The 24307-nt window shown below is 40.1% G+C and overlaps 1 protein-coding gene across 13 annotated transcripts in view; it reads left to right on the forward strand.

The window, feature by feature from the left end:
• The window catches only part of kif1aa (kinesin family member 1Aa), a 51739-nt gene that overhangs the window by 3503 nt on the left and 23929 nt on the right, over nucleotides 1-24307 (forward strand). For 5 of the 13 annotated variants that reach the window (XM_061737560.1, XM_061737561.1, XM_061737562.1 and 2 more), the window contains exons 3-27: nucleotides 6983-7056; nucleotides 7139-7321; nucleotides 7413-7478; nucleotides 7555-7733; nucleotides 9101-9212; nucleotides 9426-9503; nucleotides 9621-9686; nucleotides 9779-9796; nucleotides 9896-9974; nucleotides 10072-10150; nucleotides 11709-11851; nucleotides 12362-12400; nucleotides 14920-15137; nucleotides 16448-16527; nucleotides 17860-17935; nucleotides 18588-18667; nucleotides 19422-19528; nucleotides 19619-19702; nucleotides 19816-19996; nucleotides 20225-20297; nucleotides 20967-21057; nucleotides 21142-21290; nucleotides 21380-21558; nucleotides 22305-22442; nucleotides 23850-24218. In XM_061737560.1, the coding sequence (XP_061593544.1) occupies nucleotides 6983-7056; nucleotides 7139-7321; nucleotides 7413-7478; nucleotides 7555-7733; nucleotides 9101-9212; nucleotides 9426-9503; nucleotides 9621-9686; nucleotides 9779-9796; nucleotides 9896-9974; nucleotides 10072-10150; nucleotides 11709-11851; nucleotides 12362-12400; nucleotides 14920-15137; nucleotides 16448-16527; nucleotides 17860-17935; nucleotides 18588-18667; nucleotides 19422-19528; nucleotides 19619-19702; nucleotides 19816-19996; nucleotides 20225-20297; nucleotides 20967-21057; nucleotides 21142-21290; nucleotides 21380-21558; nucleotides 22305-22442; nucleotides 23850-24218 (2941 nt within the window). The remainder of the gene's footprint in view (nucleotides 1-6982; nucleotides 7057-7138; nucleotides 7322-7412; nucleotides 7479-7554; nucleotides 7734-9100; nucleotides 9213-9425; nucleotides 9504-9620; nucleotides 9687-9778; nucleotides 9797-9895; nucleotides 9975-10071; nucleotides 10151-11708; nucleotides 11852-12361; nucleotides 12401-14919; nucleotides 15138-16447; nucleotides 16528-17859; nucleotides 17936-18587; nucleotides 18668-19421; nucleotides 19529-19618; nucleotides 19703-19815; nucleotides 19997-20224; nucleotides 20298-20966; nucleotides 21058-21141; nucleotides 21291-21379; nucleotides 21559-22304; nucleotides 22443-23849; nucleotides 24219-24307) is intronic. The other 8 variants (XM_061737567.1, XM_061737568.1, XM_061737570.1 and 5 more) reach the window with 4 other exon arrangements.

Genomic DNA, 24307 nt, shown 5'->3' on the forward strand with positions numbered 1-24307 from the left:
TGTCCAGCGTTCCTCCAGTTGACCACTGACCTCACTAGCTGGCAAGATTACAAATATACATTTCCTTTATACACAGTTTGGAGCGATGCAGCTAATGTACAAGCATGAGCAAGACACAGGATATGAGTAGATCATTTATTTACAATTGTAGATAAAAGTAGTTTTCATCTATTGGAGATGAAATAATCAAAGCTGTCTGATTTGGACAACTGACATCTAGTATTAGTACTTACTGTACCGTGTTTTTAGTAGCTGAACATTGAGGAATAAAATGAGGGAAACATCATCGGATCGCGTGAACAGCTTCCTACAGGTGATATAATCTATACTAAATTTGGTGCCGTATTTATTTAGAACGTGGCCTGTTATGGCGTAAGCCGGATTAGAAAATGTCTTCTTATTCATCATTTTCCAATTAATCTTTCCACTCAAATCCAGAGCGTACAGGATGTACCTAGCGATGAAGCTGCATACCCGTGGATATTTGGAAAACACATCCTGTTTATCTTCTTAACAAAAGTGACAATTTATCATTCTTAACCTACTGGAATTGTTTTTAACACCTTTAAAAAAAAGAAGCTCAGCAGCTCCGAGGGCCCTATAGTCCAAGGACTTTACAGCACGGGGCAAGGAGACTGGAAAGATACTCGATATGTCGTCTGCTCTGCAAGGTAAAGCCACGCGTAAATAATGGATGAGACTTCCTAAAATATTTAGTTTGGCCTAATTTAGTCATCTCCCTCCTCGTGTCATGGGTGACTAGAAAACAAACCGGGGGGCCTTTTTTGGGCGTTCCAGTTGTTGTTTGAGAACTTGCTTTAGACTAGAAGTTAATCTTGACCAAATACTACTAAAAGCGGTGTCTTGCAAGCACAATCATTTTTGACATTTTTATCTTTACAAAAACAAGGAGGGTGAGTCCACTTGTATCAGAGGTGCCATAATCCTCTGGAAAATAATAATATACAGGACTGTATGTGATGAAAACTCCCAGGAGTTGGAATTACACCACGGATCAGATTAAAAAACAAACTATTATCCTAAGGCCAGATTTATTTATTTTTTTTGTGCTTCACAATCAAATCCAAGCGTATTCAGTGTGCAAGAGAGAAAGATGCCAACAGATTCCAAAGATGGTTTCAGTGAGACAGCAAGTCTTTGAGCAGAGCAGACTGCTCTCTTTCAGACAGAGTCAATAGGCCTGGATGTGGGCTGGAGGATCTGAGCAGACTGATGTCCTGAAAAAGCCCGTCGGGGGCCGTGTTTGGAGTGGGTACAGAACCCGGGGATAAATGCCCCCTTGTCCGTCCGCAGTCTTGGCTAAAGAAAGGGATACGCAGCTCTAAAGTTTTTTGTGAGTGTCTCTTTCTCTGCTTTGTCCTCTCTCACACTCATGTGTGGGTTCATAGCTCCGTTCCCACAAAGTGAGAGAATGGGAGCGATTTTATTGTTTGAGAGCTCTTCCCCTCCCACTCTGACCTCAATTAAGATGCAGGGGACGGACCTGCACGACACATGGGCCTCTTTTTAGAGTACTGGCTGGTTGAAATACTTGGTGTCACGTTTAGATTTATTTTGCTGTAGGAAAAGCTTGAAATTACAAGAAATGTCACCTCTGGATTATTTGTCATCAGAGCTCTCTGTAATATCAGCAAATATGAATATGTGTATCCTACCATGCTGGTAAATGTGTATTTCCGGGGTGCTTTCTGAGGGTTTGAATTAGGGCTGGGCGATATGGACCAAAAGTCATATCTCGATATTTTCTAGCTGAATGGCGATACTCGATATATATCGATATTTTTTCTGTGACATAATTGGGGTTTCCCCCAAAGCATTATAGCATAGCATCTCTGTTAGCTTCATTTTTTTCTGAGGCAAACTCTTAAAAAAACAGTCAGTTTTAATACAAAGCCTCGTGCCAAATGTTACACAGGTTCCTTTATTAACAGAGGTCTGCACAATATCAAAATGTATAAAACAAATGAAATAAAAATAAACTGCCTGCATATATAGAATAAAAATGCTTCTTGAATAAAATAAAACAAATATCCCTTTCCTGCATAACAATTAAATTAAAATACACTGTAATTAATACAATGTAGACAGTAACAGGCAGACTTTTCCACTGAGGTTGACAGTTGTGCAAATAACAAAACATTTGTGCAAATCTCAAATAAAACATTCAAGTCAATTTGTCACAAAATAAGCTATATCAAAATCATTAAAAAAAAATGTAAAAAAAAAAAATAATATTTTTTTTTTTTTTTTTTTTTTAAATCGATATAAACGATATTGTCTCATACCATATCGTGTTTGAAAATATATCGATATATATTAAAATCTCGATATATCGCCCAGCCCTAGTTTGAATCATGGTATATCTACAGGACTGTCTCAGAAAATTAGAATATTGTGATTTTCTGTAATGCAATTACAAAAACAAAAATGTCATACATTCTGGATTCATTACAAATCAACTGAAATATTGCAAGCCTTTTATTATTTTAATATTGCTGATCATGGCTTACAGTTTAAGAAAACTCAAATATCCTATCTCAAAAAATTTGAATATTCTGGGAATCTTAATCTTAAACTCTAAACCATAATCAGCAATATTAAAATAATAAAAGGCTTGCAATATGTCAGTTGATTTGTAATGAATCCAGAATATATGACATTTTTGTTTTTTTTAATTGCATTACAGAAAATAAAGAACTTGATCACAATATTCTAATTTTCTGAGACAGTCCTGTATGTTGAACAATTTTTTGCCACTTTTGTTTGTTCTGGCTGGAACTACAAAAAATGTTACAGTTTCTGTGAATTGAAAAGCATGAAGTTGTGTTAAGGAGGTTCATGTTTATAAAAACATTTTAGTGGAAATTCAATCGATCCACGTTGGTTTTGTTTTAACACAAATATTGACCCTTTAAAATTACATTTCTGATCTTTCTAACAATGGTGGATATTGTCATATCAGTGCTTGTGATCTTAGATTGAAGTCCGACGTCAAGCAGCAAGCAGATGCTGCTGCTGGATATAGAGCTACGTGGCTCTCTTCCAGCTGCAGTCAGTGAGTTCAAATCCCCTCCGCCAGACCTGCTGACGCAGCCACATTTCCTCCTCTATTGACTGGGACAGGTCACCCGTGGCAGCGTGACCGACGTCATGCTGTCACAATCATGACGACCCAGCAGCAATGGAAAAAAAACATGAAATTGATGCTGAAAACATGAAAGAATAGAAACTATAGTAAATGACGCAAGATGAATCTCTACTAGAGAATCTGAAAATAACAAAACAGTTGTGGGATGTGGTGATTCTTTATTGCTACAGTGTTGAGAAGGGGAGTTTTATAAAATAGGTGCACTAAAAAGAAAAACCTAAGCCTAAACCTAAACCATCATGGAAAACATCAGATTAACACAAGTTAAGATTTTTTAAACTCATATATAAAAATTTGACCAATCTAATAACAAACTCTCAAATATTACTTTAAAATATGTTAGTCCAAAATATCGTTCTTTCAGAATGTCAAATATACTAATCAATTTGAATGATGACTGTCTTTTTTTTTCCAGCAAAGAGAAAATATTCAGGTGCATGAGTTTATTACCACAAAATTCACAAAATCCCAAAAATGATTATGCTGGTTAATCTGTCTGTGTGCTCAATGCAGCCAGCGTACATTATGTTTGGTTTCCATCATCATCAACACGGCAGGTGAAACTTCATTATCCAGAAATTCTATCAGTCACTTTGAAACAAAACACTACCAGCTGCTCAATTAAAAACTAAAAAGCGTTATTGTATTGTATCTAATTACTTTGCCCTCCATGGTAAAGTAATTCATCCACAAAATCAGGAATGGGCCATTAAAAAGCATTAATTCTGTTGTAAAAACAGAAGACAGGTAATAAATGGGAATAAGACTCGCGCTGTGTTCTTGAAATGATGCAAAACCTATTGTGGAGTGGATGTTAGTGGTGAGCTGAGCCACAAATCACTGCCACTGTAAAGTGATTACTTTATCTGAGTGCATGGTGCCTCTGTTTCCTGCTTGGTTAGAGATGGGGCTCCATGTTGTATGAATCACAACAGAAAGATGAGTAAGCCTTGGGAGGATGTCATGCTGCAGATTTTGGTAAAGAGGCCTGTCTCCTTTTGCATACGATCATCACGGAATTCAATAAAGGGATGAGCAATATTATTGTATAACAGGAAGCACCAACATAAATAACTAAAATCAGGATCATCACCTTAAGCAAGGTGCACTATGCCAGCTGTGAAGGGCAGAGGCTGGACAGAAACTTGATTCAGCCTGGACAGTAGTGAGATGGTGCTGGAGGTTCTGGTTCCGTTTCAAATCTGTTGTCTGTTGTTGCTCTGGTTTCCTCCTCCAGTCCAAAAACATGCTGATTTGTGACTCCAAGTGTTGGTGAAAGGTGGATGTACCAGCCGGGCTCGGCTCCGGCCTGACTCCACCACTGTTTCTGGGATTCCCCACATATTCCTGGGATGTCTATGTACTTTCCTATAAAACAATGCAAAAATCACATCCTGCATCATACAGGACTGTCTCAGAAAATTAGAATATTGTGAAAAAGTCCTTTATTTTCTGTAATGCAATTAAAAAAACAAAAATGTCATACATTCTGGATTCATTACAAATCAACTGAAATATTGCAAGTCTTTTATTATTTTAATATTGCTGATTATGGTTTATAGTTTAAGATTAAGATTCCCAGAATATTCTAATTTTTTGAGATAGGATATTTGAGTTTTCTTAAGCTGTAACCCATGATCAGCAATATTAAAATAATAAAAGGCTTGCAATATTTCAGTTGATTTGTAATGAATCCAGAATGTATGACATTTTTGCATTACAGAAAATAAAGGACTTTATCACAATATTCTAATTTTCTGAGACAGTCCTGTATAGGCCTGGCTGAGCAAGAAGGGGATGCAGGTGCTGGATGGGCCTGTCTACAGTCCTGACTCATCCCATATTAAAAACATACATATGCATAGGGAAGGATGATTAATAAAAAGACATGCAACAACAACCTGCACCATTGCACATCTTAAGACATATTTTTTAAGAAGAATGGGACAAAATAACACTTGAAAAATGTTATCGCTTGAAATTCTCATGGCCAAAGCGACCAAAGCGGTGGTGTTGTGTTGTGAGATCAAAGTACAGCATTATAGATTTGTGCCACCTCCTTTAGGAATGTATTGCAGAGCTAAAATGCAAAACCGTTTTTCTTTTTTACATCGGCAAATAAAATGAATCTGACAGGAAAAGATCAGAAACATCTTGTCACATATTGCCTGCAGAGAAATAAGAGTTAAGGCATATGAATCATATGAATCATCATGGTTTTAGATAGCTGCTTTGATCTAAGTGTTTTTAACGATAACGATAGTATCATGTCACGCTACTTTAGAGCGCTGCCTGGAGTGGCTGCACGTTAGTGACATAGACGTATGTAGGTTTGTCTATGGTTCATCCACAGCACTTAAATATGTCACGGACAGTAAATGTGGCCTTGTGTCATTTCTATGGTGTGCAATAAGTCCTGAAACGTGAAACCTCAGACTGCTGTACCGGCCTGTATTTCATAATGTGAAACAATAGCAGCGTAAAAAAGGGAAATTGTAGTGTTTTCTTAGAAATTGGACTTTATTATCGACCGTATCTGCATTAGCAGAGAAAATGGTCCGGATCTCTGGAAGGACAAAGGAAGTATTGGCATCGCTGACATCTCCACATTAAATCAATTCTGCTGAACGCAGATGCTATAGCACCCGTGCAGAAAAGTCATTTGAGGGCTCCAGTGTCTTTTAGTTAACTGAATTTGTGTTGTAATGGTGCAAAATCTTTGAGTTTTAGCTTGCAGTGGCATGAAACACCCAGAAATGCGACACATCTGTGGAAAAACAACACCGGTTGACATTTATGCGCCTTATACTTCATCTTGTCAACTCAGTAGCCTGCTTTGTGAATATTAAGTGAAAAAGATAAACAAACGGTGGCAATATTTCATCACTGATGTTTTAGTTATTTGTGGAAGCATTATGCAAATATTGTGCAGGTGCAACTCATGCAAGTGACAAAGATGCTCAACCAGCTAGAATTTTACAAGCACAATACATCAGCAGACGACTTCTGGAGTGACATAAATACGTTTTCCATGATTATGACGTACCTCAGACTAATTTGAAAAAGGGTGTGGATGCAGAGCTTTTGTAAAATTGGCAAACGCCCAAAGGTACGATTTAATCAGCATAACAACTGAACTAAACCTGCATGAATCATCACTGGTCAGAGTCGTAGATCTCCCTGAGCTGGTGAAGCCCAGACAGCCTAAACCAGTGGACCTGCCCCGTGTTAATACAGTTCGTTCATTATTGTGTAATAGGAAAATATATTTTATGCTTCACCTGAAAGATTGACGAGATACTGGCTTTTACCAGATCTGACGGCTCAGGCCGGTGCTTAAAGAGCACTTGTGATTTATAGACTATTTGGTGAGTACATGAAGCCATCAAGCCACATCAGTCCCTCTGTGGTTGTAGGAGAAGAATGAACAGTGTAACAGAGACAAAGGTTGGGTTTATGGGAGGGCTAACAACGGACAACCGAGCCCTTCAACGTGTTCAAACCTTGAACTGTTGAAATGTGACCTGAGTCTGAAGCTGCACTGTCCTGAAATGTCCAGTGACACTTGGCAGATACTCAAAATGGCCTTTTCAGCTTGAAGTAGGAATAGCAAAATTGATTTTCTTTTATCTATTTAGTTGTCCACGTGAACATTTTTAATGGTACTTAAGCGACAATATTTTTCCAGATGTGATTAAGGCGCTCCAGATCTGTTAGTAGATCTTGGCGGTGATCCAGCCTGGATACAGTTTCACATGGGCAGCCCTGACCCCCCCCCATCCTCTCTGACCCACTCCTTGTTCTGTCTTTCAGCCATCGTCAACCCCAAGCAGGCCAAAGACAACAAGAGCTTCAACTTTGATTACTCCTACTGGTCGCACACCACGGTAACTCACTCTTACTGACATCAGACTGCTTTATGTTGCGTCGGCTTTGCCAGGTTTACAGGATTATTGATTATCATTGCAGCCCGCGGACGACAAATACGCCTCTCAGATGCAAGTGTACAAAGACATCGGAGAGGAAATGCTGTTTCACGCCTTCGAAGGCTACAACGTCTGCATCTTCGCCTACGGCCAGACAGGTGCTGGCAAGTCTTACACAATGATGGGGAAACAGGATGTCAAGGATCAACAAGGAATCATTCCCCTGGTAGAGTGACACAATGGTTGTAAATAATGAAAATGAAGGATTTTATTACCCTTGAATAATGGAGGAACGAATGCAATTTTCCTTCTTCCAGATGTGCGAAGATCTTTTCACAAAGATCAGTGATAATACCGACAACAGGGTGTCCTACTCCGTGGAGGTAATGTGGCCCTTTTGGTTGTGCAGCGAACACAGATTAGCCGGTGGTTACATGCTCTAATCATATCACTGAACAGGTCAGCTACATGGAAATCTACTGTGAGCGGGTGCGGGACCTGCTGAACCCCAAAAACAAGGGGCACCTGCGTGTGCGGGAGCATCCCCTGATGGGGCCGTACGTGGAGGACCTGTCCAAGCTGGCCGTCACCTCCTACAACGACATCCAGGACCTGATGGACTCTGGAAACAAGGCCAGGTGAGGGAAACCCCCCTTGTTCCTCCCACGGGGGGTGAAGGGTCACTGACAGTGGGAATTAAATCATTAGGGAGACCCCTAGGAGTGTTTGTCCGTAGAATTACTTCTTGGCTAAATTATTAAGGCAATTGCATATTTGGTAGTGGTGCACCGAATGTTCGGTAACCAAAATTGTTCGGCCGAAAATAGCAAAAAAAAACTTTCGTGTTCGGTGGAATAAATGGGGAAAAAACTGAACGACGTGTTTAGATGACGCAATCAAACAGCGAACAGCGTGGAGTGAGGGGCGTGCGGTGTTAAATGCAGCAGGGATTGATTTTCTTTTTCTTTATTTTATTTTATCCACTCCTTTTAAAATGCACTTTAATGCATTAAATGCATTTTTTTGTTACAATTTTTCAGCAGTCAATTATAGGCCTAATGTAAGCTCAAAGATGGCCAAAAAATGATTTTGCTAATTTATTTATTTTAAGTTATTGTGCCTTGTTGGTATAATGTCTGCTGGAATATTTAAAACATGCTGGGGAATTAAAAAATGTTCAGTTGTTCATGTTCAAAAAATATATCTACCCTGTAATTTCGTAAAATATTTATTTCTTTGAAAAGCATGCCTAAAGCACATTAATTTGATTTATGCAATGGTAAAAAAAATTGGCAAAATAAATGAAAAACTGCGAAGAACGATTGTGCGGTATGTTATTCGGTATTCGGCCAAGTGTTTATTATTATTTTCGGTTTCGGTTTCGGTCACAAATTTCATTTCGGTGCATCACTAATATTTGGAGGAGTTTCTTTGTTTAAGTGAAGATTTGGAATTTTACCTTAAAGAATATATATTATGGCCATTACTGTAAAGTTGATGCAAACTCATAAAGTTTCATTGAAATTTCTGGGACAAGAGCTCCTGAGCTCCTCTAAGAACTGGAGCTTAACGTGAAGTTTGGTGGAGATAAAGACGAGAACTATATGTTGACCTGCGACTCTGATGCAACTCTCCGGCTCACTGAAGGACAAACTTTCTGAAATATAATATTCTAATAGTCAAAATACAACATTAGCAGCCTCAGCTACCCACCCCCACCCCTTTCTCTCTCTACAATCAATATCTTTTTGCTTAAGTAAGGTGACACACACATACTCTACATGCACAAGCTTGGTCAAACTGTGATTAAACATACTGATTTATCATATCATTATTGAAATTTGGCCCATTCAAACCTTGAATGCTACATTGTTAATGTGATTGTTCCAGACTAATACATAAGCCATTGAAAAAACATGTTTGTTTCTTTTTTAATTGAAAAAATATCATCGTGCAAACAGACGTGCAGCGTACAAACGTATTAAACGCTGCCGTGTCTCTGCAGGACTGTGGCTGCCACCAACATGAACGAGACAAGTAGTCGCTCACATGCTGTCTTTAACATCATCTTCACTCAGAAAAAACACGACGCAGACTCCGAAAACACCGCGGAAAAGGTAGCTGCTCTTTCTCACATCCTCACTGAAGTTGTGCCTCTGCCTAACGGAAATAGGGATGACAGATTTAAATATCGATGTTAATGGTGCATCAAAGACTTCTTTAAGGTCATGATTATAATCATGCCACATTGATTGTTGTCATTTCTAAATGATGAACCTACAGTACATGACATTAGATTAGTGACAGGTATTATCTTGGTGCTTTTGTAGGTCAGTAAAATCAGTTTGGTGGACCTGGCTGGCAGTGAGAGGGCGGACTCCACCGGAGCCAAAGGAACCAGGCTGAAGGTGAACTGGAAGTTTAAATCAAAGACTTTGAAACAGCTTTTCTTGCTTACTTTGAGCAGGTATATTTTAAAGCAGTCGATCAGTGTGTTTACTTTGATACTGTGCTGTCTATCACAGGAAGGCGCAAACATCAACAAATCTCTCACCACACTTGGGAAAGTTATTTCTGCTTTGGCAGAAGTGGTAGGTATTATCTTTGTTCTCATTGCCGTGCTGTGTAAGCTAAAGTAGATTCTTGTGTTGACTAAACGTGCATATTTTACTCTTCATTTTAGGACTCTGGGCCAAATAAGGTAAATGTTTGTAACAGATTTTTCATTGACATTTTTTCCCCATTTTAAAATCCAATTTGAAGTATTAATCTGAATTTGATGTCTCTGTTTAATATGCAGAATAAAAAGAAAAAGAAAGTAGAAAGCCACATTCCATATCGAGATTCGGTTTTAACTTGGCTGCTGAGAGAAAATTTGGGTACGAGCACTCACATTTAAGAGTTTGTATTATCTATTGATTCTTTACAATCTGAGGTCAAAACATCTGAATCTCCTTTTTTTCTGGTCTGTGTCAGGCGGTAATTCTCGGACGGCGATGGTTGCTGCCTTGAGTCCAGCCGACATCAACTATGACGAGACTCTCAGCACGCTCAGGTAGAGAAGAGACAGCTCTCTTCGTGCTGCCCTCGTCCTCCCACACGCTGGTGACGCAGCTCTCGTTGCATAATCTACATTTCACTTCGCATCAGATGTCACACTTCAGACTAGAGATATTCCCATACCAAGTATTTATTTCCAAAACTGATTGTGATACATTGGATAATGGACTGACCGTGTCCAATTTATCTTTGATTTTTTTTAAACAACAAATTAAACAACTATAAATTTGCATCAGATAATCTATTAAAGGAGCCGTCTGTAAGAAATGCAGTCACTTTCAAAATATTGTTGAGCGGCGTGTACCCTCCCCCTCCTCCCCCCGACCAGAGGTAGCCAGGTAGGCTGCAGAATACAGCAGGAACGTAGGCTGCCATGGCTGCGATAATTAGAGCCGAGCTGGCAACCCGGATGCCGAAACAATACTGACTTGGTGATTGGGAGATAGGTGGAGGGTGGAGCTTCAGAAACAATACTGACTTGGTGATTGGGAGATAGGTGGAGGGTGGAGCTTCAGAAACAATACTGACTTGGTGATTGGGAGATAGGTGGAGGGTGGAGCTTCAGAAACAATACTGACTTGGTGATTGGGAGATAGGTGGAGGGTGGAGCTTCAGAAACAATACTGACTTGGTGATTGGGAGATAGGTGGAGGGTGGAGCTTCAGAAACAATACTGACTTGGTGATTGGGAGATAGGTGGAGGGTGGAGCTTCAGAAACAATACTGACTTGGTGATTGGGAGATAGGTGGAGGGTGGAGCTTCGGAAACAATACTGACTTGGTGATTGGGAGATAGGTGGAGGGTGGAGCTTCAGGCCAAAACAAAAAATGACAACATAAACATCAGTTGAGGGCTGCAACTCCTCTTTTTAAACGGGAATATCCTGGCTTGAGTGCTGTTGTCAGTGACATAAGTATTTGAAATGAACATGATTTTTAAATGTCTGTTGACATATCGGGGTCATTTTATGATTCGTTTTATTATTGCTCTTACATACAGCTCCTTTAAATAAAGGGTAGTTGTTGAGTTGTTTCTGGCCTGGCAAACTGTTTTGCTGCTTCAATTACACAGTGATGTCCAGGATTCAGGAGTTGATCATCTGGGACAATGAAGTTTACAGTTTTGTCCATCCCTGATCTGGGTTTCCATCTTTCTTTCTCAATTCTGAAAAGATAACTGCACTTTGTTCACCCTAATGTTATTAAACTTGTGCTTTCTTGCGTGATGGCTCCTTGAATGACTGTGGGTTTTCCAGCCTAAAACACATGTAAACAACATAATGCTAATGCTAGATAGCTAATTCACATCAGGAATCCCCAATCCAGTATTATTTAACTTTCTGTGTTGGAAGAACTGGGATTCTGTTTACAAAAATGACACGGTATCAGATGGTGCATGGACATAAATACTCACTGATATCAATACACTATTCCTGATGTGGACCTTTCATAAGGAGCTGCAGCAGTTCTGATCTGCATGTAAGTGTCTTGTCACCTCCACCCTCGCACGTTTCAGCCTCCTCTATGATCATTGTTCTGTTTTTTATCCCCAGGTACGCTGACCGTGCCAAACAGATTCGCTGCAACGCTGTAATTAATGAGGATCCCAACAACCGACTGGTGCGTGAGCTGAAGGAAGAAGTGTCTCGCCTGAAAGATCTCCTTTACTCTCAAGGGCTGGGAGACATCATTGAGAGTAAGCCGCTGCTACTTTGTAGATGGAGTTCACTCGTAAAGGCGTCAGAGTTTCTTTTTGAAATCTTTTTCTGTCCCCGGTGATGTGCTGTCAGTTACTGTAGCTCCGCTCTTCAGCACTCAGCTTTTATTCTCGGCTCAAAAGAAAAGTGTGTTTTTGGATGTATTCTGAGCGTAAAACACATTTAGAAGCAGGCGAACAAAATAGTGATGTGAGTAGAGTGGATGGAAACAGATAAGGATGCTTTTTAGGCTTTGATAATAGACACATTCCCATTTATGATGCACATAATTAGAAAAAAAACCCTCCAAATATATTGAATAATTCAAACCCGTAAAAGAAGATTGATACATCATGATTTTAGTATCTTAGACCATAATATATGAACTACACTGCTCAGGTGTGAAGCAAAAAGATAATTGAACTTCCACAAAGATTTTATCTGAAAGTGTTGTGTTGTTTCTTTTCTCTCTTTCTTTCCATGTGGCTCTTTGTCTTCTCTCCTTCCAGCATATCGGGCGACTGGCGCTGATATCGAGGGTTTGAAATGTGTGTTTTCTGGCTGTTGCTTTCGCTCTGCTGCTTAGTTTCACTGGCACTTATTGTGAGAAAAAAGATGGTAGCTTGTCAATGTTCTCTGCAGCTCGCAGTGCAAGTGTGTGCAGCCGAGACCTTTTTTTTTTTGTGTGGCTATTTAGCTCAATAACCAAGTTGCTGATGTTTTGGTAAATAGCATGTAGTCACATGTATCACTTTCGGTTCAATTTCCGAGATACCTACGGACCATATTCCATGTGGTGCTGTGGAGATCTTAGATGTGGCATCAGATGGAGCAGAGCGTCACTGTTCAAATCTCAACAAGGCAGAGAAATACAATATGGAGGAATAGTATGATACGTTTCATCTCAATCAAGCCCGTTCACTCTGGCGGTCCTCTTCAGTTTTCCCAATAGTCCACACAGACATTGATGACTTCAGCAGAACAATTCAGTCCTTGAAAGGTGCCTTTTCTAGAGCTACTAAAGTTTTTTGTCCCTTCAAGCCAAAGTCCCAGTGTAATGCCAGTATATACTGGGTGTACGTGGGCAGCTCCTGAGTAGGAGTGAGGTCGGCTCTTATCAAGACGCATTCTGAGGAGAGGTTTACCTAGGGCTGGGCGATATGGACCAAAAGTCATATCTCGATATTTTCTAGCTGAATGGCGATACTCGATATATATCGATATTTTTTCTGTGCCATAATTGGGGTTTCCCCCAAAGCATTATAGCATAGCATCTCTGTTAGCTTCATTTTTTTCTGAGGCAAACCCTTAAAAAAACAGTCAGTTTTAATACAAAGCCTCGTGCCAAATGTCACACAGGTTCCTTTATTAACAGAGGTCTGCACAATATCAAAATGTATAAAACAAATGAAATAAAAATAAACTGCCTGCATATATAGAATAAAAATGCTTCTTGAATAAAATAAAACAAATATCCCTTTCCTGCATAACAATTAAATTAAAATACACTGTGCAATTAATACAATGTAGACAGTAACAGGCAGACTTTTCCACTGAGGTTGACAGTTGTGCAAATAACAAAACATTTGTGCAAATCTCAAATAAAACATTCAAGTCAATTTTTCACAAAATAAGCTATATCAAAATCATTAAAACATTTTTTTTAAATCGATATAAACGATATTGTCTCGTACCATATCGCGTTTGAAAATATATCGATATATATTAAAATATATCGCCCAGCCCTAGGTTTACCCAGCTCTGTCCAGATTGTATGTTTCTAAGCACCTATAGGCTCTGCCCATCCAAGCGAGGTGTTGTTACATCTTCCCAGCACTCGTTTGCATCGCAGAAATCTGAGACACCCACGGTGTCCCTGTCGCTGCCTGGTAATTGACAGGCATAGCACCACCGCCGCTGTTTCAGTCTGAGCCTGCCCAAATTCTGTAGGCAATCACACCACCAAGTGACTAATTGCATTTTTTTTTAGTTTTTGTGACCACATCAAAGCACCAGTCTTGTAAGAGGTTTTCTTTTTGTTCCTTGCAGACAATAAGACCTTATTCCAAGGTATTAGTATGTGTTTTCCCTGCGTAAGGATTTCAGTAATTTACATTTCAATAGCGGTAAAATAATGCAGAAATGTTCGTCTCTTACTCACATTTACATCCTTGTTAGTTGCATTGCCAGATCTTGGTTTATTCTGCAGTCAAGTGACCAGTTGACACGTTTACTGCAAACAACTGTGGTTTTTACAGTAATGTACCAACAGAAGGTCTGGAGGGGTAGAGGAGGACTGTCTTGCACAGAACATAATTTAGGATTGATGTCTTTTAAGAATGTTGCTTTTTTTGGTAGATCATAAAAAATAAATAGAATATACCCATTAAAAAATGTGCATGTGTGTATGAGAGAGAAGGTGATTAAGAGACCGCAAGCACTTGAAATCAAAGGGCTGCATGCAGCGCTGCAGCAGTAGATCCAACTATCATATCAGATATAAACCGGTTTCCAAACATGAACACTGCAAGAGGAAAAACCTGGAGCTGCTATTGTACGTCTGCATACACGATCGCCAAGCTTGCAATTAATTTTCCATAACTGACGCGCAATTAGTTTAGTTTTCTGTTAAAGATGCTTAATTTGGGAATGAGCAAAATAATTCCTGTCTGTCCAAGATTGGGGGATATATACAGATATATATCCTTATTGCTAGTAAAGTGTTAAATCATTAGTTTTTGAGTGAAGGTATCGAGGATGCTCTGCTTTAAGTTTTGTACGGTAGTTGCATTTTCTTTGAGCCTTGTTTTATGTGGATGGCCTCTTTGTTGCATCATTTGAGTTGAACTTCTTTTGTGCGCGGCTTTCCGCTGGTGTTGCTAACGCTGTTTTACAAGCCAGTCAAATTTCCCTGTGAGTTCGATGTGTTTGAAGCCACATATCTTCTTTCTTCTTCTTTTTTATTCCCCTCTCTCTTTTTGTACTTTTTCTTTCTGTATTTCTCTTTGTTTTATTTCTCTATCGATAATTATCCCGGCATCGCCTCCCGTCCGATCCCTATGCCCAGTCCCAAACCGGACAGACATGTCCGATCACAAGAACAATAACAAAAAAGGCCAAGCTGTGAATCAAAGGGATGATCTTTCCACAGTGACCAATGCCATGACGGGGATGAGTCCGTCTCCGTCCCTCTCAGCCTTGTCCAGCCGCGCAGGATCCATCGCCAGTCTACACGACCGCATAATGTTCAGCCCGGGCAGCGAGGAGGCCATTGAGAGGCTGAAGGTGAGCACTGACAAACATGCATTCAGTCTATAAACTCAAGCTTAAACATCACAAATTCATTGTACATCTTAAGACGGTCTCATGAATCTTGCATGAAAATAACGAAGTATTTGGCAGCATGTAATGTTTTCCTTATTGACAGATCTAATAATAGGAGCCTAACCAAGATGGTCGGTCAATATTTATGTCCTAAGCTTCCCCTATGTCACATTTATGCTGTGTACATGAATGCATTAAACTGGTTGAGTTCTTTAAGACTACGTTCACACTGCAGTTCCCAAGTGATCCAAATCCGATTTTTTGCTCATATGTGACTCAGATCTGATTTGTTTATGACAGTGTGAACAGCACTGATCTTTTCAAATCATATTCAGGTTTCTTCCATATGTGGTTCTAAATCGGATACAGGTCTGATGTTTTGGAATGCGACCTCAGTGTGAACAGCCAGGTCGGAATTAATGCGACTTTGACGTCACTTGAGAGCGACCGTTGTCATAATACTGCGCTGGCGGGGGCGGGAGTCACTCGGAAGCCATCGGAAAAGGATTCTGGATGAAATCTGTCTCTGTAAAGATGTTCATAACATCATGATCCGACCACTCCTGACTCTGAGTCTGCATCCACACACACCTCTCTACAGACGAGGCAGCCATCGCTCCACAAAAAGCCATTATTAAAAATGCGTCTTTCTTTCTCCTCCTTCTCCTCTTCATTAACACTTGCTCACAGTTTCGTCGGCTTCCACCACACAACAACTTCAGAATATCCCCATGTACGCTCACTTCTATTGCCTCCATGTTTACCACCGTATGACGGCGTGCTGCGTGTCACGTCTTTGTTATTGTTCCTCTGCGCATGCGGGTCAGTTCAGGGCCGCGATGCGTTCACACTCCAGTCTGATATAGGACACATTTTAAAAGATAATGTGAACAGCCACACAAAAAAATCGGATATGGGAAAAAATCGGAATTGAGCATTGAGACCTGCAGTGTGAACGTAGTCTTAATGTCTCATCTCTTCCAAAGCTGGGAAAAGATATTTGAATAAAAGAAAGCTACAGTTCATGGTCAGTAACCTGAACCCCAAATATCAAGAGTAATGTAAGAAAGGAGCATGTCACCAGAGCAAATGTGTGGCAGTTTGGACTGTTCATTGTTTTTATTCACTGTTATACCCTGGCACAACAGAGAAAGATTGAGACCATACTTTCAAGCAGATGGAGTCGTGGTTGGTTTTGTACTTTTCATCGCATTGGGAGTTGTTCTTTCATTGACTGCAAAATACTAATTTTTTTCTATCTCAAAAATCAGGAAACAGAGAAAATCATCGCTGAACTTAATGAGACTTGGGAGGAGAAACTTCGTAGAACAGAAGCAATTAGAATGGAAAGGTAAGATTTTATTCTGTTTGATTTTAGACACGCAGACTGTCCTTAAGAGGAGTTACATCAGCACAAAAGAGTTTTTTCATCTTAAATTATCAGTTTCAATATCATTTGAAGAAATATTTGCATACTTTTAGAAACCGTCCTCCAGCTCATGTCATTGGCGTCCCTGCCAGCGGCAAAGTGAAAACAGTTGCATCATATCTGGCAACAACTGTGCATCACTTCACAGGGACAGTGAAACTATCTCAGCGAGCGACTGTGAACATCATGGCAAGCATGACTCGAGAGTCTAGGGAAAGTAATGATAGAAGAGGAAACGAGAGACTGATCAAGAAAGAGAGAGCAAATCTTAGACTGTGTCAGAAAAGTGGATTAACCTTTGTGCCTATAGGGGGACTGACTAAGCTGAAAACTAAGTTCCTTTGTGCTACTTTAAATCTCTTTTTGAGGTCACACAAAATGCAGACTTTGGTTGATGAGTAGCAGCTTTTCAAAGGTTGATGCCAGTTATTGTAAAATGGCCAATAATTGGCCAAATGATTAATGCAGTATCTTCACCCCATTTTCTGTTTATATCTTTCTACCTAGTGCTACTTACTGTCTTAAAGGTATTGTGACATCATTTTTAACATGCTTTTAACACTATTAAAAGTCTTGGCCAATATCCCTCAAATGTGTCTAAAAGGGTGTAACAAGAAAAACTTCACTCCAGTACTCCATTCCTGGCTTTTTTTATGACGGTGTTTTTTGCGCAGTGAAAAACGCATCCTTTTCCCCCTTTCCTGTCAATCATTGCCCCGCTCCTCCTCCCAAGCGGGTCTATACGTATAGGTCCGCCACCCAACCAGACGCGCCGTTTTTGCATAATTGCATAATATTATTAGGAAATTCCCAGAAAGCACACAATACACTGAATGTTAAAAGTTCAGTTTTTTTTGGGTGTAATTGATGTCAAGACACCCAACTAAACACAAAAAATCAAGAAAAATGTGTTTTTCATGTCACAATCCCTTTAATAATAGTAATCTTTATATTTCAGGACTGTTTTGATGCAGAAACGTGCCACGAGTGAGAATGAACACATCTAAATTCATGGGGTGTTTTGCTGAGCGTTGCTCATCAGGGATGCATTTCTTGGCAGTCGTGCACAACTTAGTTTAACACAGGCAGACCAGGAAAAATCCTTCAGCAACACTGTAGGAAAGTGGCGGCGATAGTGGTGAGAAGTCACCGATTAAAGCTGTCATCGCTGTGAAACTGTTTTATTCTCAATCAGATCTCCTGTCTGCTGTTAGACACTTGTCGTTATCAATATTAACTATCGATTGTCCACAGAGAGGCTTTGTTGGCAGAAATGGGCGTGGCGATGCGTGAAGATGGTGGCACCGTCGGCGTGTTCTCACCAAAGAAGGTAAAGAGAAAATGTATCACTCCGTACATCTCCAAACGTCCTCTGGTGAGGCGACGTTTATGAGTTCAATTAATCACTGAAATGCTTATTTATTTACCCCTAAGCCCTCTGATCAGCTCAGAAAGCCCCAGCCTGTGTTTATCGATACAGTGGGGCTGTTTTCCCCCAACGAGGTTTGTTTCTAGAGTCTAGAGCTGAAGTTTGTGAGTTTAAAGCTGTGTCCTCTGAGTGACGTGGGGTGCTCTTCACCTTGAGCCTTGCCTGGGCAGATCAAACAAGGCTTTCCAGTTTTCCTGAAGTGTTATGCTATATCTACTTAGTCACTCACTTCAAACGCTCTCTCACTCCACTGGCGGCAGCAGTAAGTGTAAATATTGGAGAAAAGATAATATTGTGCCCCCATTTCAGTGATTTATAGCTGTTTGCTTGTAGCCCAAGATAACATTAAGCATTCACGCTGGGAAGCTGCAGGGAGTGAATTTCACTGCATGGCTTTAACTATAACTGATTGTTTCTCACCGTGAGATTGTTTTTCAGTCCTCTTTTCCATATGGCATATTGCAAATAGGATAAGGATATAAAAAGATGTATTATCTGGAAATTACAGAGCACATTGTTGACATTGAGTGAATAACTTCTCATTCTTTGGCAGACTCCTCATCTGGTGAACTTAAACGAAGATCCTTTGATGTCTGAGTGCCTGCTGTATTACATTAAAGATGGAATCACCAGGTTAGATGCCAACATTTTACAATATGAATATTTAGATTACATTTGATTGGTACTAGTTAGGGCTGGGCGATATGGACCAAAAGTCATATCTCGATATTTTCTAGCTGAATGGCGATACTCGATATATATCGATATTTTTTCCGTGCCATAATTGGGGTTTCCCCCAAAGCATTATAGCATAGCATCTCTGTTAGCTTCATTTTTTTCTGAGGCAAACCCTTAAAAAAACAGTCAGTTTTAATACAAAGCCTCGTGCCAAATGTCACACAGGTTCCTTTATTAACAGAGGTCTGCACAATATCAAAATGTATAAAACAAATGAAATAAAAATAAACTGCCTGCATATATAGAATAAAAATGCTTCTTGAATAAAATAAAACAAATATCCCTTTCCTGCATAACAATTAAATTAAAATACACTGTGCAATTAATACAATGTAGAAACAGTGACAGGCAGACTTTTCCACTGAGGTTGAGAGTTGTGCAAATAACAAAACATTTGTGCAAATCTCAAATATTCAAACATTTATCTCAAACATTTAAGTCAATTTGTCACAAAATAAACTATATCAAAATCATTAAAAAAAAAAAAAAAATGAATAATCGATATACAGTAAACGATATTGTCTCGTACCATATCGCGTTTGAAAATATACCGATATATATATTAAAATCTCGATATATCACCCAGCCCTAGTACTATTTGAATATAAATGAGCTGTACTGAAGCGCCGGCGTACTCTGTGTTTCTCAGGGTTGGTCGTGTAGACGCCAGCAGTCGTCAGGACATAGTTCTCAGCGGTCACTTCATCAAGGATGAGCACTGCACTTTTACCAGCTCTCCTGGGCCAATCGGAGAAAGTGAGCTTTTATACTTCGCTCCACGGGCTTGTGGCCGGCGATATTAGAGTTGCATGTTGCTGTAATCATGAATCCCCCTCTGTTCCTTAGCAACAGTTGTACTGGAGCCATGTGAGGGAGCGGAGACTTATGTCAATGGGAAGAGAGTGACAGAAGCCACTGTTCTGAAGTCAGGTCAGAGGGTCGGCTTAACATTTCCACGCAATTCCAAGCAGAAAAAAAAACACTGATATGCACATTGTATAGCCCACTTTTAACTTGCACACTCTGATTTGGCACCCTGACAGGAAACCGCATCATTTTGGGGAAGAGTCACGTGTTCCGGTTCAACCACCCTGAGCAGGCCCGGGCGGAGAGAGAGAGGACCCCCTGCGCCGAGACCCCCGTGGAGCCTGTTGACTGGGCCTTCGCACAAAGGGAGCTGCTAGATAAGCAGGGCATTGACATGAAACAAGAAATGGAGCAGAGGTACAAATGCAAAACACGGAGGGGGCGAGGCCGACGTGATGGAAACCACGAGCTGAATTCAGTTCTTGCAGCTGATGAGTTGCCGTATCAGAGATGATGCACCGTCTCGACTTTACGTTTAACCCCTTGGTCCAAAATATTGTGCAAAAATTAGTAATTTTGCGTTGGTTTTGAGTTGCTGCGTTACCCTTTCAAACCTTTTATGTTTATGTTTTTGTATGTCTTAAGGCTGCAGGAGTTGGAGGATCAGTATCGCAAAGAAAGAGAGGAGGCCAACAACCTTCTCGAGCAGCAAAGACTGGTACAGATAAAACATGTTTTACTCAGATATCATTTTTAATAACTTTACTTATACAGGACTGTCTCAGAAAATTAGAATATTGGGATACAGTTCTTTATTTTCTGTAATGCAATTAAAAAAACTAAAATGTCATACATTCTGGATTCATTACAAATCAACTGAAATCCAAGCCTTTTATTATTTTAATATTGCTGATTATGGTTTACAGTTTAAGATTAAGATTCCCAGAATATTCAAATTTTTTGAGATAGGATATTTGAGTTTTCTTAAGCTGTAAGCCATGATCAGCAATATTAAAATAATAAAAGGCTTGCAATATTTCAGTTGATTTGTAATGAATCCAGAATGTATGACATTTTTGCATTACAGAAAACAAAGGACTTTATCACAATATTCAAATTTTCTGAGACAGTCCTATATTTCCAATATAGCTGTAGCACAATGGATGAATTAGATATTTATTTAATGTGTTTTAGTCACTGTGTTGTAACATTCAAATCTCCTACTTGTTGTAAACAAACGAAACAAACGCAAGGTTCTTTCTCAAATCATGATATTATACTGTTATTTAATGTGTTTGCTTGTGTGCTTTGGTCTGTGGTAAATCCTACAATACTTTTTTACGTACTAAACTAAAATACTAAAACAAGTCTTTCATTTATTGTCCAGGATTACGAGAGCAGGCTGGAGGCTCTTCAGAAACAAGTGGACCGTTATTACCCAGAAGTCCCTGAAGATGACGAGGAACCAGAAGAGGAAGGTACAGAAAGACTGGATATGTATTTCCTGCTTGTATGTTGGATGTTTACACATATTTGAGGATCTGTGATGATTTGGCCAACAGTCCAGTGGACAGAGAGGGAGCGAGAGCTGGCTGTGTGGAGCTTCAGGAAGTGGCGGTGCTACCAGTTCACCTCACTGCGCGACCTTTTATGGGGGAATGCCATCTTCCTTAAGGAGGCCAATGCCATCAGTGTGGAGCTCAAGAAGAAGGTCCAACATCTTGTGAACACACCTCACCAGTACATCCACACCTCTAATACAGATCCTCTGCAGAGCTGACGCTGCCTGTCTCCCTGCAGGTCCAGTTCCAGTTTGTGTTGCTCACAGACACGCTTTACTCCCCCCTGGCTCCTGAGCTGTTACCCCCGGAGTCCACTAAAGAGAGGGAAAAGAGGCAGTTTCCTCGTACCATCGTGGCTGTGGAGGTGCAAGACCAAAAGAATGGAGCGACTCACTACTGGACATTAGAGAAACTGAGGTAGCTGAACACACACCACATCTTTGCCTCACAAGACCCTCCATTTCTGAGACGGATATACGATCATGCACATAGCCTTTCATGCAAATTAGGCAAAAGACTTGTGGCTTGATGAGTGTCTCACAAGGAAATGTATTGTTATAGGTACATTTTGCACACCTAAATAATATCTGACAGCCTATTAACCCTTTGATACACAACATGGGTCAAAAGTGACACGGCTGAGTTTTTTTCCCATATTCTTCCAATAAATTAATTTAATTATTTAGTTTTCTAGGTATTCCTCAATTAACTTGTTTTTGATCATAAAATATAATTATTTCATTTTTTACTTTCTGAGTAAAACCCCTTTTTGCATCACTACTCGTATAATGCACAACATGGATAATTTAGAAAGTACTAAATTACTATTATTATTACATTACAATGGACAACTTCTTCACGAGTGTCCCTCTTACTGAGATGCTCCTTGTTCATAAAATATGAAAGGAAAAATGGAAATAAAGAACTGTAGTAGTAAAAAACAGAGTACAAGAGTATTTTAAATATTCAGCCAGCATGAAATAAGTTGGGAAATTAATGCAGGACCTTTTTGAACCATGTTGTGCATCAAAGGGTTAAAGAGTCTTAAGATAAGATATTTCCAGTGTATCTTGGTTATAAACCAAACTGTTTATTTATTAACTCACATTATGCATCTGTTTAGTCAAATGTCTTATTGTGACAACTGCTGTTACTTTCTGCAGGCAGAGGCTCGATCTCATGCGAGAGATGTATGATCGCGCTGCCGACGTGCCCAACACCACCGTGGAGGAAAGTGAAAATGTGATGACAGGAGGTGACCCCTTTTATGATCGCTTCCCCTGGTTCCGCCTGGTTGGCAGGTAAAGAAATGCCGAGCACCGCCGGCCCCGTACAGCACAGAGCAGTAAGAACAGAGAGGCTTTCCTTCCAAGCGAAGGTCAGCAGGCTGATTGTTAGTCCCCCCTGTCCACTCAGGGTAACAGCAGCTAACAGCATAACTGCCGTATACGGCGCTGCTGATGGACCACTTAACTCAGTCTAGCTCTGAGGAACACCGTAGTTCAGTTATGTGTTTGTTCTGATCCTTCCCTGAGCAGTTTTTAATTGTAGCACATGCCAGTGGAAGACAGGCCCAACTTCATCAACAGGAACATTTGACACTTACTACTATTTCGTAGAAAAAGGATTTAGTGTGCTCAGTACTCGAGTTGTAAAAAAAAACATCAGAGGGTATGGTGGATTTTATCATATGGGGACAGATAATTTGTGCTGATTACAAATAATATAATTTATTACAAATAATAGCAGTGACCAAAACACCTGCAGAAATACTGCAGGAATGACATAGCAGCAGTTAAATGCAGCCTTCTGTAAGCTTTAAATATCCACTGGGTTTACATCAAATACATCAAAACACAACAATAAAAAACACTTTTCTGAACTTATCAATATGACTCTGTCCTTCACAGGATAAGTAACATGGATCACTGCAAAAACTCACAATCTTATTTCTAGTAAAAAATGTCTCATTTTAGTAAAAAAATGTCATTACACTTAAAACAAGACTCATCACTGAAAAAAACAACAATTTTCACCTGTTTCAAGTAGATTTTCACTTAAAATAAGTAGAAAAATCTGGCAGTGGAACAAGATTTTTTTGCTTGTAATGAGAAGATAAATCTTGTCCCACTGGCAGATTTTTCTACTTATTTCAAGTGAAAATTTACTTGAAACAGGTGAAAATTGTCAAATAGTACAACAATTGTCAAACCAAAAATGTTTCTGGTGATGACTCTAAATGTTGAAATAGCAGTAAAACCACATTCATTGATGAAATGACATAAGGGATGGAAAGGGGGGATGGCAGTTTTACAGGGGAGATGATTTGGACCGTTATTATTTCAGGGGAGATGCCATCCCCCCTCATCCCCCCTCAACTCCAGTACTGACTGTGCTACATGGTGTCTTACCTATGCGTGTATCCATGGTCCATCATCACGCCATGAAGCGAGACATTGAAGCTTATATTCTTGCAGCACAGGAACTACTTTTCTCCCCTTCTACATTTCATTGCAGTTGCATGCAGTAGTACACGTGTGTGCCCTCTCTGTCTCAGTTCTTTGTGGTCCAGTGAAACAAACAGGAAAAGCGGTGTTTGGCTGCAGGTCCAGTCCACATGTTTCTCTACCGCCTCGTTTGTTTTGAACAACTGTGTGCTTTCTATCAAAACTGTACTAACCTAGTTCCCATGTCTCTGGCTGCACCAGAAACCCCATTTTCAACACATGCATGAGCCAGCGCATGAGTGACCCTACCCCGTCCCCGACCCCTTCCAACTCTGACATGACCGAACTGGCCGACGCGCGGAGGGAGGGTCGAGGGGACGAGGAGGATTTGGACGACCTGGATGATGATATCTTTTTGGACGACCCGTGCTCGGAGCTCGGGGGAGAGGATGATGATGATTATGATGATGATGCTGATGATGATGATGATGCTGATGATGATGATGATGATGATGATGATGGTGATGATGATGATGATGATGATGGTGATGAGGGAGAGCTCTGCCGAGGCTCCAGCGAAGGCCAGGATCCCTTTTACGACCGCTCTCCATTATTCAGTGTAGTGGGAAGGTTGGTGAGGTTCCAGGAGCATGCTGGTGGAGGAAACTAGCTCTTTCACACTGAGAAGTCTGTTTTACCTGATTGACATCAGCAGAATC

The sequence above is a fragment of the Cololabis saira genome, chromosome 13, assembly GCF_033807715.1.
Source record: "Cololabis saira isolate AMF1-May2022 chromosome 13, fColSai1.1, whole genome shotgun sequence".
In the NCBI taxonomy this organism is placed as follows: Eukaryota; Metazoa; Chordata; class Actinopteri; order Beloniformes; family Belonidae; genus Cololabis; species Cololabis saira.